Source organism: Dipodomys ordii, unplaced genomic scaffold (genome assembly GCF_000151885.1).
Source record: "Dipodomys ordii isolate 6190 unplaced genomic scaffold, Dord_2.0 Scaffold5, whole genome shotgun sequence".
Lineage (NCBI taxonomy): Eukaryota > Metazoa > Chordata > Mammalia > Rodentia > Heteromyidae > Dipodomys > Dipodomys ordii.
In genome coordinates, this window is record NW_012267221.1 from 7,020,539 (window position 1) to 7,037,515 (window position 16,977).

Below are 16,977 nucleotides of genomic sequence, written 5' to 3' on the forward strand. Positions count from 1 at the left end.
TCCTCCTCCTCCTCCTCCTCCTCCTCTTCCTCTTCCTCTTCCTCTTCTTCTTCCTCTTCTTCTTCTTCTTCTTCTTCTTCTTCTTTTCCTTCTTCTTCTTCTTCTTTTTTTCTTCTTCTTCTTCTTCTTCTTCTCTCTTTTTCTCTCTCTCTTCCTTGTACTTAGGTTTGGTCAAAGCTTTGTACAATACTGTCATGACACACCTCCATTCTGGTTTTAACTGGCTTATTTTTAGAGTAGTTGCTTCTTCCATTTCAGGTGTCTTTCTGAGATACTGTCTGCATTTGTTATATTTTATTGTTAGGATCACATGTGAGCATCACCATGTCCAGCTTCCCTCCATGGACATTAAGTGTCTTGTGTTTCTTTACCTAGACTGGCTTTGGACTATGGTCCTTCTTCATCACAGCTCTTCATAGAGATGTGCATGTACCACTGAGAATAACTATAAGTTGAGAAGGACCTTATAAACTTTTCTGCCTGGGATGGTTTTGAACCAATGTTCTCTCAGTCTTACCCTCTCACCTAGTTAGAATTAGAGATGTGGGCCCTAACATCACCAGGTGAGCCACCGGCCTCCATAATTCCTAATGGTTGAAATAATTGGAGGTGAAATTTTGTTAAACAAAAAAATTTTCAAATCTCCCAAATCATCAGAAAGTATTTCATACAGAGACATAAATGCTTCAAAATAGAGAATCTGGAAGATTCCATCTTTAAGTGATCAATATTAGCATCAATAATGGTAAAGGTGGATAGCCTATATCACTTGTTATGGTACACTAGCCACACATTATCACTGCAGTGTTCCTGCTAAAAATACTTATTCAAATGATGAGGAAACATCAGATTGTTCTTTTTTTGTGTGTGGGGGGGGTCCAGTCATGGGGCCTGAACTCTGGGCTTGGGCACTGTCCCTCAGATCTTCAGCTCAAGGCTAGCGCTCTACCACTTGAGCCACAGCGCCACTTCCGGCTTTTTTCTTTTTGCTTATGTGGTGCTGAGGAATCAAACTCAGGGCCTCAGGCATGCAAGGCAAGTGCTCTACCACTGAGCCACCTTCCCAGCCCCTCAGATTGTTCTTAAGATAGATTATTCCTCTAAACTACATTTCTATCCTTATTAATAACTTCTTCCTTACTTAAAACTGTGTAGCCCATAATCATGTTGTCTAGTAAATATAATCTCTCAAATACATGCTGAATATGTTGATGTTTATCTAATGTTTTATGTTTAGTATTTATATTCGGTAACTGGACAATCTCATTAGACTATCCCTAGAATGAAAGGCTCTTTGCCAGAAAGCACTACATCTAGTTTTGAAGAATGACTACAATGTGAAGGGGAAGGTCTCACTTCCTTCAGAATGACTCCATTCTATCTGTGGCTAAATTTCCAAATATTTTACTTTTATGAAGTAGAAAGGAGAATAAAATACATTGGAAGATCAAAGGAGTGAACAGTTCAATGTCTTTGGGGAATTACAAGTTCCCTTAATGGAGGCAATGTGACTTGAAGACCACCATGGAAAATGTATGTAAGTTTTTAAGAAAGCTGTACTGTACTTTGCTGAAGACTTGCGCAGCAAAGTCTAGACTCTTGTTTCAAACTCCACTTTTGAAAGAAATAAAAAATAGATGTTAGAGGGGGAGGAAGGGAGGAGGAGAATAATGGAGAAATTCTGTACAATACAGTGAGTTCTAGAGCCATACAAACATAAAGAAATGAAAATCTTGGTTGAAGAGGTGAAGATGATTGTTAGACTAGAAGAGAGATTGAGATGAAGCTGAGCTAGATTTTATGTTACTCATAAATTTTCTGATTAGACACTTAAGAGCAGCCAATGAGAAGAATGTATTTTGAGGCTCAAAATTATTGCACAGATGTTACATGTTGACTGAATATTAAACTTAATATTAAACGTAAAGATTTGGTGACTATAATGTCACTCTTCCCCTTACAATATCAACTTCAAAGTTATTGGTTAAAATGTGAATGGCCTATTCCAGATTCCATGTCTATTGATAAATATACAGTGTTATTTTCAATAACAAGTGTAAGATTTTTACGTGTATGAATGACAGTAGTAGTTTTGTTGTAATATCACTTTAATTATAGTTTACACCTACAATAAACACATTTATTCTTGATAACTAATTGTTAAGGACTTTCAATAGCATGCAAGAGTTATATTCAGGACTTATATAATACAAATAATCTCATAGAATCATGTTCTGAAATAACAAATGTCATATCTTTTACTTGAATAGCATTCTTTTACTTTAAGCAAGAGTTCAGTTGTAGTGTATTTGTAAACTTTGAGGGAGCTCTTCACCATAGGAAGAACACAAAATTACACGCACAATTCTCTAGGTCTTTTTATGTCTTAAAGAAAACAATGCTTGATAAGAAATGTACTTGTTATCTTGTCCATGTAATTGTAACTCCACTGTACGGTATTCTCACAATAAAAAATAAAAGAAAATATGAAAGGATACTTATTAACTATTGATTTCACAGGAGAAAGTCGAATGAGATTAATATAGTGTCTATATATTCAAAATTACAGCCATGATAAATTCTATTTTTAAATATAACACAAATGTCAGCTGAGTGTGCTTTGTTTGTTAATGTCACTTTGAGGTGAGCTTAAACTTCATGAGAATTATCATTGGAAGTCCAGAGCCCTCCCTAAGATTTATTCAGTGTCTCTTAGGCCTAACAGGTGTGTGATTGCAATTGTGACTGCTTTCTTCCTTCCTCTTTTCATAGTATTAAACTTGGTTTCTTTCTACAGTTGAAGACATAGTCATGAAACCACTAATGTCGCACATTTGAGAATAGCATGAATTTTACAGACAATAGGAAGGGAGAAGGGTTTGCATTGCAATGTTGTTAACCAAGAACTATAGTCGTCACTATTCTCTAAATGTCCCTTGGCTTTCATATCATAGGGAGTAGGCTACTGGAACCTTTCAGTCTCATATCAGTTTACCTGCACATACCCTGTCCCTGGTATCTTTTTGCCCCTTATTTAATATTGCCCTCTTAAGCTTCTATCATTCTAGAGCAAAGCATCTCATGATTTCCTGTTTCCATCCCTCCAAGTTGATGACTGCTTTTCCAGGGACACTGTTGAGAAATTCTCCTTAACAAAAACAGTTTCTTCCCTAAGTAGCATGGCTGTACTAGTTGATAAAATAATAAAATCTTGATTTCCCTAAACCAAAAGTCTACCTGTGCTTATGATTGGAGGCCTGGAGGCCTCTTTAAAGTCCTCATCTTGGCACCTTGGATGTGCTCACGTTCTACCAACAGTTTTTCTTATGTAAATGGGTTTCTCTTATTTTTGCTTTATATTGGTATTTCACTATTACGTTTAAGAGATACTGAATCAACTAACAAATGACAAAGAAAATTTGTTATTGTAAAGAACCTGAATCAGTACCAAAATACTTGCAAACTCATTTTTCAGAGATGTCTCTTCTTTGTTAAACTTTTTTCCTATGGTTCCAGTGAGAGCCACAGGTAGAGAGTAGTTTAGTGTGGCCTTTAAAGGCTCTCTTTTTAAGTTTTAATAAAACAGTGGGTTTCAAAAAGATAGTTTGGGGCTGGGAAGGTGGCTCAGTGGTAGAGTGCTTGCCTTGCATGCCTGAGGCCATGGGGTCGATTCCTCAGCATAGGCAAAAAAAAAAAAAAAAAGTCGGAAGTGGCGCTGTGGCTCAAGTGGTAGAGCGCTAGCCTTGAGCTGAAGAGCTGAGGGACAGCACCCAGGCCCAGAGTTCAGGCCCCACGATTGGACCCCCCTCCAAAAAAAACAAAAGATACTTTGTACATCATTCTATACTTGATGGCCATACTCACTCTCTAGCACTGGCTTTTGGCCCTTCCTCCTCCTGTCTTCCTGCTTTCTTCCTCCTCACACAGAATCCTCTTTCTTACCATTATGCTGTTTTCAATCTGTCTTCTGTATTCATTCTTAGAGAGAAATTTGCAGTTTGTGTCTCCCTGAGTCTGGTTTTATTTCACTTAACATAATGATTTCTTGTTCCATCTCTTTCCTTGAAGAAAAAAGCAAAGTCATAATTTCTTATAAATAAGTAATACTTCAATGTCAGAACACCTTTCTTCACTAAAAGAATGATGATGAAGGAACTAAGATACAGCAGCGCAATTTAGATGGCCTGTGTGTGTGTGTGTGTGTGTGTGTGTGTGTGTGTGTATGTGTGTGTGTGTGTGTGTTGTGTCCTCAGGCTTGATCAGTAGGCCTATGCCTGTCAGAATAATAAAATAATTAGTACATTAATAATATTGTGTGGATTATAATTTCTGCCTGCAACACCTAAATAACCTATAATAAAAACTTAACTTTATTTAAGCTTCAATAAAAATAACTACAGCCTGACAGTTTGGGGGTGGGGGAGATGGGAAGGGATGGGAAGGGGAAACAAAGGAGGAGGCAGCAATGCTTGATAAGAAATGTACTCATTACCTTGCCCATGTAATTGTAACCCCTCTGTACGGTATTTTCACAATAAAAAAAAAAAAGAAAGCATCAGAAACCGAAAAAAAAGAAAGAAAAGGAGTTGTTTATAAAGTTTATAAAGGATTTGTTAGTATGGATGTTTATAGAGACTGAGGGACTGGACTTCAATGGCTTAAGACAGATTTTTTTATGTAAGTCTCTTGTCAGAATTGAATGCAGTATGTAATATAATAGATCAGGATTATTAGGCATAATAATCAGCCTTTAAAAAAAACTTCTCAAGTAGATGGCTACCAGTTGCTCATGCCTATAATCCCAGTTACTGAGGAGGCAGAGATCTGAGGATCAAGGTTAAAAAGTCAGCCTAGGAAGTAAAGTCCATAAGACTTATCTCTTGCTAACCACCAAAAAGATTCTTAAGAAAAAGTGCCCAGTGAGTTCAAACCCAGGACATACACATACTCTCATACTTTTTCAATCTCTCTCTCTCTCTCTCTCTCTCTCTCTCACACACACACACACACACACACACACACACACACACACACAAATCAATAGTTCTTCTAGTGGTTTGCAAGATCAACTACATTTGTTCCCTGGAGAGAGATCTGAGTCCTTATATGAACAGCCAGAACTGCTAAGAAGGAGCCTGTTTGAGCAGACCCTTGTTTGAATACATCTATTTTCTGGAAGCTTTGAAGCTTTCAATAAAGCTAGGTTAGAGTTTGAAGCCTTATTATAGTCTTGATAGCTCAAATGTTGCTGGGGTTTCAGTCCCAGAATCAAATATGATAGTACATATAATACACATATAATAATGCACTAAAATGCAATGCCTGGTATTAGGAGACAAAGAAATGATAAGTATATCCCATTATCTCTTATCATCAGGGTAGACAGGTGGAGAAAAGTAGCCTAAACCTTTCTAAAAGTTTCTGTATTTTGGTAATCAAATAGACCTATTGGGAGAAAGGAAGCAGAGGTTTCCCCTTTTGATTAGCAAGAAGAGGTTTACATTGGCAGATAGATATTCAAGAGCAAAAAAGAATCAAGATCTCTGTAGACAAATAGGATATAGCATATAACACTCTATATAAAACTACTAAATAGAAATTAAATTTAGTAAGTAGGAACGTTTAACCTAAGACAGGCAGAAGGAGCCAGAAGAACTGGATCAAGATTAGTACACATGTTACAAGAACTGAAAAGGAAAGAACACTCTCATCTGAATGCTCAAAGCTACACTGCACCAGCAAACCAGTTCTTAAGACTGGGTGCTCTAGACTGCAGATCTATCACTGAAACTGCATTGTAGTTAGAGAGTAAAGTGGAATCTTGGTTGCAGGAACTATGGATAAAAGGGAAGAGATTAGACCATATGAAGGGTTAGAATTCCACCTGGGGAAAGACAACACAAATAATCTTAAAGATGATCATACATGTAGTATATAATGAAGGGCTTCACAATATAGCATGGTATAATAATAAGATATATTCATACAACTCCTCTATAATTTAATTTGTTGTACTTATAAATCTTGAAGTTTTCCTCTAGTTTAGGTGATAACCAAGCAGGAGCTTAGAGAATTTGCACATAGGTCCTGAATTCTAGCATGGAAAGGAAGCCTAGGCTACCCAGATACAGGTATTGCTCCAGTGTGTCTAAACGGAAATCATTCCCTTACCACTGAGGGGAATTCATTTGAATAGAATCACTTGCATACTTACTTTTAATTTTTTTAATTAAATTAAATTAATTTATTTATTATCAGTCTTTTTATCTGTTTTTATTGTGAAAATACTGTACAGAGGGAAGCCTTGGACTCAAGGCTTGCGCACTGTCCCTGAGTTTTTTCACTCAAGGCTCTACCACTTTGTGCACCAGTGCAACTTCCAGTTTTTTAGTGGTTAATTGGAGATAGTAGTCTCACACACTTTCCTGCCCAACCTGGCTTTGAACTTCAATCCTCAGATCTCAGCCTCCTGATTAGATAAGATTACAGGTGTGAGCCACTAGAACACAGCTTGCTTCTTATTTATTTTTATGAAGTAGTTATACAAAGGAGTTGTCATTTAATGAAACAGTTTATGAATACAAGGTATCTTACTTAATTTCACCCCTTTCAAAATTCTCACTCATCCCTCCCTATGAACCTCTTTTCTCATTCTTCTTATTTTTGTTGGACATACATTGAACTTTTTACTGTTTTCTCCCCCTCTTCTTGTCTTCATTTGTCTACCCCATTCCCCTTGACTTCGCCCAACCCCATTCAAGGAACCACTTCCTAATTTTATTATGTTGGATTTGACTTTGACTTTTAAAGGAATTCCTCTATTTGGGTTCTCCTTTTAATCTACCATATTTCAGTTAATACATTTTTATTCTACTTACTTTTAAAATGTTCCTTCTCTTATCTATTTCTTTGCCTGTCTCTGGCTGATTGGAAAACAAAATCAATTGAAGATATGGAAGAAAATGTATAAAATTTGTATTCTATACCCCTAGTTTAGGTTATCATAATGTAGAAATATAATTGGACAGTGGATTCTATAACTCATACAGTAGCCTGCTTTTTTGTGAAATTTTCATTTATTTCATTCCATTAATTTTGTGTGTGTGTGACTTGCAAAACACTAGGTTATTAGAAAGGCATAGTAAATTTGATAAAACTTAACATTTTTTCCACTTTTAAAGAATCTCCAAGTATAAAGATTGCACAGGTTTGTTGTGAAACAGCACAATAAATAAAGATATTTAGGCTTATGGAAGTCAAGAGACTGGGGAAGTACTTGAATGATATTATGTGGGATTATAAAACAATGAGAAAGAATTTATTCCAGTTCCAGTTCCTGTTCCCCGAAGCACAGCAATCTCCTACCTGAGGTCCCTATAACATTCATTCAAACAAAAGCCAAGAAGTGAGGAAGTGATGGAATTACATTTTTACTGATTATCTGCCAAGTATATCTCTACTGATACCCAGAAAAACAGAAAGAGAAATAAATGGATCGGATAGCAAATAACTCAAGAAAGTAAATAACGTGTACCTAAGCCTTAAAATAAAGGTATCTGGAATATCCTATTTAATGTGTGATTTTTAAAAACTTTACATTACTCAAAGAATTATGGCATACTAACTTTCTTTTGGAAAACTTAACACATTGTATATAGAAAACAGGGATGGGAATGAGGCTTAGTGATAGAGTGTTTGTCTAGAATGCATGAAGCCTTGGGTTTGATTTCTCAATATCACATAAACAGAAAAAGCCAGAAATGAAACGGTGGCTCAACTGGTAGAGTGTTAGCCTTGAGCAAAAGAAGCTCAGGGACAGTGCCCAGGCCCTAAGTTCAAGACTCATGACTGGCCAAAAAAAAAAAAAGAAAAGAAAAGAAAAAAAGAAAGAAAACAATTTGTAGAAAATCCTGCACAAATGAGTTTAGTATTTTACTTGAAATACCAAACTGTTCAATTTTCAGGAAAAACAACTTTCCTATTGTCCAAGTTTACTTTACAGGGAGGCATTGGAACATGATTTTAAAAAAATCTCTCCGTGGATATGAATGTTGAGCGGAAAGACAAATTACATGTAATTCTGCAGTTCTCATAGCTCTTAAAAATAAGAAATATATGGAAGTCTTGCAATACAAGTCTTTTAGTTTAATTGCTATTATTAATCTTATTTTATTGAAGCAGTAAAAGGTAACCACTGGCTCACTGAGCAGCAATTCAACAAGTCATGTAAACTATAGTGTTGACAGCCTTTGTCTGGAGTCCTACATAGACTGTTTCTAACTAAACTGCTGTGTAATTATGGATCCTTTGTGATTTCACTTTCTCATCTAGTCAATTTCTCTTTCTTTCATGTGGCATGTTGTGTTTAGTAGCTCATCTGAAAACATCAATATGCTTTGAAAGGGATAAAATCAAATTGTAACAGTTTCTGTTCCTTATAGCCAAGGGGAAAGATGGTAAATAAGTGTAGTGTCTCTCAGCATTTCACATTACAGACATTGGAAACATGATTTCTACTTTCATATTCTCACTAAAGAAGAGCAGCTGGATTTTTTTTTCATGTATTTAAAAATCCACAGTCAGGAGACCAAACATTGGAATATTAGTGCACTTCTACATCACAGGAGAGGCAGTAAATGAAGAGAAACCTTTCTGATTCCTCAGGACTTTACCGGAAATGGCATCTAATTTACAAGAAATAGCATCTCACATCCAGGCTTTAAGCCTGGTAAACAACCTGACCCTGGAAAGTGGCCTTCTATGGTCACTTTAATGAAATATTCAAAGAAATGGTCATTCCTTTATTCCATATGAAGATTAATAGTTGAATATCAGATTAAGGCACTGCTTTTTCTCTTAGAGCTAGAAAATAAGTTAATTTTTTCTAGCCAACATGATTTAAGTTTTGATATACTATACAAGAGAGTACAAGGGAAAAATTCACTATCATTGGATAATATGTTGTTTTATTTTTGTTACTTTATTATTTGTTATAAGTGTATGAAACATTAGCTAGCTATATATCTTGAACTTGTTTCTTTATAAAGAAGGCTTTAGTTAATGAACTTGGAGATTGTAAGTTTCACTGTGCTGTGTAAACCAAGCAGTGTTTATGATATATTTGGATAAGACTTTGGAGATTATAATCTTATTATATAAAAATAAAGATATTAAATATATGTACTAGCAAGACAAGACTATAATCTGATTCCCATCTATTTAAGTATGGACCAAAATTTCCCCATATTTCTTTCTAGTTTTGCTTTGAAATATTTATGCAAAAAAATTGGTGAATCTGCTTAGATAGTAAAGGCAATTAGACAGTAATTTTAACTACTGTTTCTTGGGTCAACAAAAATATATTTTAGTTATCTATCCTAAAATGTATGTTTTTATTTTGTGTGTTTGAAATGAGAAAAAAAATATAGAAAGTGCTTACAGTCACTGTGTTCTGGTTTTCAGTGGTTAGGTAGGCAATATTCCTATGTGCATACATGTTGTCTTAACTGCTTATTTAGTTGCCTCTCCAAATTACTCCCACCACCCATGTTAAGTTTAATTGCTATTCAATAGAACTTTACAGAGATTGCATTATCATATAGTAGTAGAACAATAAGTTGCCTAAAAAGAAAGATAGAGACTAGCAGCAGAGATGAAATATAATTTATTTATGGAGAAGCAACTAGAATTCTACATTTTTTTTGCTAATTGTCAACCAGACAATTTATATAGGTTTGCTTCTTTTGTCAGTCAGACTCTGGAGGTGCTACTATCTCCAAGGATCTCATAAGAAATGCATCACATTCAGTGCATCATGGAGCAGTAGACCCAGAAGCTCATTTTAACAAGATCCCTGTATAATTCACTTCACCTGAATGTCTGAGAAGAATTATTTGTGAAATTCATAAAAAGTTTGTAGTACCAAAGGCAATGCCCACAAGATGAAACTTGTACCTGTTGTTAGTAAGTTGTGAGCTAAATGTTTTCCTCCCATATTTTATGCAATGCAAGTTAGAACTGGCGATGGACTTTCAGAACAAGTGGAAGAAATTATGAAAGAACAGGAGCTTGATGTGGCATGCATAAACATGACAATATTTATAGAATCTATGCCTATACCAATTTAGTTGCTTGTAGTTTCAAGAAAGCATTGGGTTTTAGTTCATCCAAGAACATTATTTTTCTCTTTCTGCACACAGATTCATAGTGTATGTCAGTATATGTGACTAATGAAATACAGAAAGTAGCATCAGCTCAGTGTATCACAACCCATCATAAAATTTGGAAATCCTAACTTCTTGTTAGTATGTATCTACACATTTTTGATAACTAGAGAAGCTTACATAGAAGTTGTAATATAGGAAGTGTTTAATATACATAGGCCAACTATAGTGCCCAAAGCCTTTTCTGATAAAGGACTTTTTGTCCAACTTTATTGAGGTGTTACAACTAGATTCTTTGATATCCACAAACATTATGCAATGATTAACATAATGAAGTTCATTTATAGAAATGCAGCTCTTCATACTATTATTATGCTTTTGTGGAGCTGACAGTGCGTTTTCTTTGATGAATGGCTGGTTATATAGAAAGAAGAATTAATGTACATACTAGTCACCTTTAATTTTATTTTACATTAAAAATAACTGGAAGTTTTTCATGACCATCATAGCTGCATTAATTATAAATTAGTTCATTATAATTTTGTCATATAAAATCCACATAATATTCATATTTGTCAGTGCATTTTTAACTACAAAAATAAAACCTAATGAAAATAGTTCAATCTGTAGGATCTAAATATATACTTTAACTTTATATCTTTTTCTAGCACTGGATTTGGACTAAGGGCCTTATGCTTCCCAGAAAGCACTCTCCATTTAAACCATGCTCTGAATCCTTTTAGATTTTTAGCTGATTTTTTTAGACCTTAGTCCTCCAGTCTACACCTCCTTTTTACTTGAGATTACAACTGTATTCCACACTACTGTAGTTGGTGAGATATATTCTCAGTAATATTTTGTTTAGGCTGGTCATAAAATGTGATCTTCCTGATTTCTACATCCTACATACCTGGTTATAAGTTTGAATCACTATACTTCATTTTAGTTTAGCATTTTAAATAATGTATCTAATTCCACATTTCTAAAGGAAATTCCCTTTATTTACTGTAAGCTTTGGGTTAAGCCTATGCTTTGGACTGCTAAACTCCCTTCATTCTGTTTTCTTAAATTTGCTTCTTAATGGTTGAGGATGATTATCATTGTCATAGTTTGAGCATGGCATCTGGAAAGAGGGGATTCTTTTAAATTTTTTGATGAGGCAGAAGAGGAGGTTTGTAAAAAGTGGTGGGTACAACACTTCTCATTTACAAAGATGGCTTTTGCGGCTCATTTAATGATGAACTGCCTGGAGATATAACTGACAAAATGATGAAACAAAAAAAAATCATTTGAATCGTGCCATCAGAATAGAAAGAGATAGCTAGAAACTCAATTGCTTTTCCTACCCCCTACATTTTTATTTCCTTGCATGCATTGTATCTTTTCTGTTGTAAACCTTACTGAATATTTTTCAAGCAAATTCAAGAAAAAATTAATATAACTGAGATATTTATACATTTTTATTTGACTATATTACAGAAGGCTTCACTAAGTAGTTTATATTTTACTTTGTTTTCAAAAACATGATTAAGATCTCAACAGGCACACAGCAGTTTTATCATAATGCCTTAGTTTCACATTGGATTTTTTTCTAGTCATGGTGTAAAAAAATAATTTTAACAACATTTCATTGTGTAATATGTTAAGCCTTCCTGTATTGCAGGAGTTATTGGCTTCATTTTGTTTTATGGAACCTTTTAATTTTCCAAGTCTTTAGAAAAGTTAACATTAAAATAGTTTAAGGCGAATGAACTTATTTTTCTGCTACAGATACCTTTTGGCATTTTTTTAGTCTATAATCATGATTAATTAAAATTACAAAACACAAATGTCAAACTGTTACAAGAAAGCTTCATATTAAGTTTCAGATATCCACCTAGAACTTCACATATTTTATTTATTTATTCAAGTCTATCTTTTTTGATTGATTGATGAAAAGGCAAAAATCTGGACTGTTCAGATATAACAAAATTAAAATCTTTTCTCAAAACATTGTGTTCTAAGATGAGTGACAATTATGGTGCAGTTCATAACAGCTCTGTGAACTCCTAAGGCCAACAACAATATGGAATTTTAGGCTCCAAGCTGAATGTAATAAATTACATCTTCATTTTCACAAACCTTTAGATATTTTCTGCATACATAGAAGTTTGAGATGTGTTTATTGATCTCCAGGAATATATATATTAGGGTCAGGCACTTAACCTTTCGTTGAAAGCAGGTATGGCTTAAAGGATTCTCTAATAGAATAAAAGTCATACATGATTAGATTTCAGAAGAGAAAAATAAGTTTTATATACCTCAAGCATCAAACCCCTGTAAAGCCCATGATGATTTATGCTCATAACTTTTTGAGTTCTATAGATTTTTTTCTAAACTAAGAATAAAATTTGTATCAATTAATTACATTCAACTTTTCACGTTGTACTTGGTCTTTATTTTGTCCAACTTAGATTGAATATTAGCTGTCTTATATTTTTCTTAAGCACACGTAAATCATGCTGCTTTGTTCCCTGCAGGAGCTAAAATAAAATATTAGTAATTATGCATATTTAATTTTCAAAAGGCCAAGTGAGTACTTGCAGTGCTTATTGAGAGGAAAATTATTTCACATCATCCTAAAACATCTCTTGGATAAGGGGCTTTCAAGTTTGAAGTTGTGTTATTATGAATATCTTTACTTGTGATGTTGGGAAAGAAAAAATAGTTTATTAACATTCCTCCGCTTTCTTCTTCTCCAGATGCAAGACAAAAGTCTACCCAGATGAACTTCCAAACACAAGTGTAGTCATTGTGTTTCACAATGAAGCTTGGAGCACTCTCCTGAGAACTGTGTACAGTGTTATAAATCGCTCCCCACATTCCCTGCTCTCTGAGGTCATCTTGGTCGATGATGCAAGTGAAAGAGGTATCAATATTTTTTGGTGTTGTTTCTTATTAGAAAATTTTCTGTTATTCAAAGATGTAACAACACAATAACCTGTAATTTGCTTTATAACCACTTAATCACTTACCAAAGTTTGATTAATACACTATGTCATTGCTAATCAAGGAAGAATTAACTAATTTTTATTCATATTCCTATCTCTAGGAATCACCCAAAATGCACTGCAAAGTGTGACACCCCCTCTGCCTTTAATTGACCACAATGATAATTTGTATGACTGGACACGTGACATTTATTCATTAAAATCTCTGTTTGATATGATGCAAAAATGTGTGTTAAGAGTTGCCATCACTTCTGCTGAGTTTCCCTCTCAGAAATACCTCTATTCTGTCTTAAAGCAATTCCAAAGTTTTCTGATGGATTCCTATTTATGTTACAGATTTTCTCAAATTGACATTGGAGAATTACGTGAAAAATTTAGAAGTGCCAGTAAAAATCATCAGGATGGAAGAGCGCTCTGGGTTAATACGTGCACGTCTTCGAGGAGCAGCTGCTTCCAAAGGGCAGGTCATCACTTTTCTGGATGCTCACTGTGAGTGTACACTAGGTTGGCTGGAGCCCTTGCTGGCAAGAATAAAGGAAGACAGGTAAGGATTCATGTGTTAAGTCTGCATTGGTTAGCTTCAGCTACTTGTCAGAATTTCTTGGCCACGCTGTTATTTTCATAAGTTTATTTCATATAATTTCATCTTAAAAAGCAGAGATAGTCCCTTTATTGTACCTAAAACAATAAGAATATGTGTATTTTTATTGAGCATGGGTATTTCACCAAGAAATAATCAAAACAATCAAACACAAGTATTTTGAATATTTATTTTAGGTGAAGGAAATCAGCCCCACCTGAAATAGTACAATATAAGCACATTTTCAAAGTACCTTTATGTATCCTCACAAAACCCTGTGAGGTAGGCATGGTAGATGATCTTACCTGTACCTAACAAGAGGGACGATTACAGCTGATACCTCAATTTCCCAGTATTGAGTGTTCAGAAAAATAACAAAAACAGAAATCAGTTTTTCATATTTTTCACAGTATTCCCTTCACTGCATCAGTGAACTCAGTCTGAGTCTAGTTCAGATTCACATTGAAGATCCTAAAAATATACATGCACACACATCACTGAAATAAAATTGTAATTAAATATAGAAGCAGACAATACAACATTAAGGTTAAGTATTGAAACAACATTGCCACTTTCTACACTTAAGGTATGAAATTGGAAACTTGAGCAACGTTTTGTAGAAATTAAGAACCTCCATGATACCTGCAGTTCTTTCTAATGAGGGTTCTAAGAGGTACAAGCTTCTGTGCAGAAATTCATAAACACTGATGATGAATGAATGTAATTTCTCAGCACCTAATGAAGATAACTGACTCTGCACACTTTCAGGTGTGACTATGAAGTATTACAGAACACCTTCTTGGCATAGTCTTTTCATGTGCAATAGAAGATTCTCCCTTACATTTTTAATTATATACCCACCTAGGAGAGTGGGTGCTTAGTCTGAGCTAGCTCCAGCACATCCCATAACTGGAGAGCTTTCAGTATTTGCCAGGAAGATGGATGGAAGCTATCAGCAAAATGAACCACAGTTGTTCAAGGAGCAGTGGGAACCTTTTTGTTAACTAAGTGTAGTACACAGCTAATAACATTGTGTGTATTGTATAGTACCCACAGGAGAGTTAGACTGGCAAAGCAAAGTGAATATCTTGAATTTCTGTTTACTTTTGAACATTATTCTCTCTTTTAAAAGATGTTTTATTTTTATCTTAGGAAGGTTTTAGTGTACTCTTTTATTTTAGTCATGTGTAAGCTATTTACTTTTATTGTAACAATGCATTGCATTACTTTTGAATATAATAAATCCTAAACTTTTGTCTGATTATGCATTCTAACATCACCATAACTAGATAATAAAGTCTGCTTTACAGATTCTTTTTTTTGGGGGGGGTTCCGGTCGTGGGGCCTGAACTCTGGGCCTGGGAGCTGTCCTTCAGCTCTTCAGCTCAAGGCTAGCGCTCTACCACTTGAGCCACAGCGCCACTTCTGGCTTTTTTTCTTTTTGGTTATGTGGTGCTGAGGAATCGAACTGAGGGCCTCATGCATGCAAGGCAAGTGCTCTACCACTGAGCCACCTTCCCAGCCCCAATAGATTCTTATTATTAGAACTAACTTCCCTAAACAAGTTTACTTATTAAATTCAATAAAGAAAGATGATTTTGCTGGGTCCAGAGTCACCAGGAAGCTTGTCCAGGCTATGAGCTTCGGATGGACTTTGGAGAACTTAGGACTTTCGCCACTTTTATAGAACATAAGATTCACTTGATTATGAATTGTCATGATACTGCTGTTACAAAACAAAATTAAGGCACAGCATTTTTTTTGTTTTGGAAGCTTCATTGTGTATCTACCTTCTGCTAAATATGAAAACCAGGTTTAGTACAGAATTGGCTAGAGACAATGTAATCTTGAATAGACCTAAACACTTACTTCCAGAGATGATCGAAAGTTGCTGTCATAATGAAATGGCTCAACTGAGAGTAGAGAAAGAGTGAGAGAAGGCACAGTGTAAATTAAAGGAGAGCTAATCCTATCTTTAAGTGACATTTTTTGCCCTATAAAAGCTACAATAAAGAACATTAAACTTCCTGACTTTCTTCCAATTTGGGAAAAGTAAACTAAAACATGACAGACTAAATTCAGCCTGTCTTTCCCATCTTAAAATATTTTCTATAAACTCTTGACTCTAGATCAGTACACCCAGAAATTGTAATGATTATGTTCTTCATAGAAAACATTTACTTATACCAATAACTCATGACTTTAATGTTGCTCCTTGTTTGTTTTTCTAGGAGGTGTTTAATCCATAAAGGTTTTCTCTGAACTCTCTCTCTTTAAACTCACTTACCCTATTTGATATGCAAGCCACCAGGTCTAATTTTCTATCTTCCATTCTTGCTTCCCTGCATGCTATTGCTTTTCATTGTTTCATTGCTGAAATGACGCATAATCTCAAAGCAGTGCTACTAATCATGCCTGGGGTGAAAATTTTAGGAAAAATAAACCATGTTCATTTTGCTGAGTTCATACTTAGAATGCATTTACAAATCAGCTTGAAAGTCAATTAGTATATTTGATAAAGTTTCACATGATAGCGTTAATGTAGACTAAAAAGGAACTATCGTCAGAGGAAATAAATAGTTCCTTAGGATAAAAAGGAAAGACAAGCCAGGCACTGGTGACTCACGCCTGTAATCCTAGCTACTCAGGAGGCTGAGTTCTGAGGATAACAGTTCAAAGCCAGCCCGGGCATGAGAGACCATGAGACTATTATCTCCAATAAAACCACCAGAAAACCGGAAGTGGTGCTGCAGCTCACGTGGTAGAGGGCTCGCCTTGAGCTGAAGAGCTGAGGGACAGCGCCCAGGCCCAGAGTTCAAGCCCCACGACCGACCAAAAAAAAAAAAAAAAAGGAAAGACAAAATTAAAGGTATATATATACATCATAAAATTGTGAACTTCTATTATAATAGCTATAATCAATTTTGAAGAAGCTAATGTGGCATTTAAATAATCATTTCTATGTAAAATGGTTTTATTTTTTTCTGCAGGAAAACAGTTGTGTGCCCTATTATTGATGTGATTAGTGATGATACCTTTGAATATATGGCTGGGTCAGACATGACTTATGGAGGTTTTAACTGGAAACTGAATTTCCGGTGGTATCCGGTTCCACAAAGAGAAATGGACAGGAGGAAAGGAGACAGAACATTACCTGTCAGGTATGTAGATCATATCTTGTAAGGAATAGCATGAATAGTCTCATGATTACAAAGGTATATTTATTTTCATTTTAAATTATTTT

At 35.0% G+C, this 16,977-nt stretch overlaps 1 protein-coding gene across 2 annotated transcripts in view; it reads left to right on the forward strand.

Annotated features, from left to right (window-relative positions):
• Galnt13 (polypeptide N-acetylgalactosaminyltransferase 13) overlaps window positions 1–16,977 on the forward strand; it is a 490,025-nt gene that overhangs the window by 269,923 nt on the left and 203,125 nt on the right. For both annotated transcript variants that reach the window (XM_013028124.1, XM_013028115.1), the window contains 3 exons: window positions 12,905–13,071; window positions 13,490–13,697; window positions 16,724–16,894. In XM_013028124.1, coding sequence (XP_012883578.1) covers window positions 12,905–13,071; window positions 13,490–13,697; window positions 16,724–16,894 — 546 coding nt within the window. The remainder of the gene's footprint in view (window positions 1–12,904; window positions 13,072–13,489; window positions 13,698–16,723; window positions 16,895–16,977) is intronic.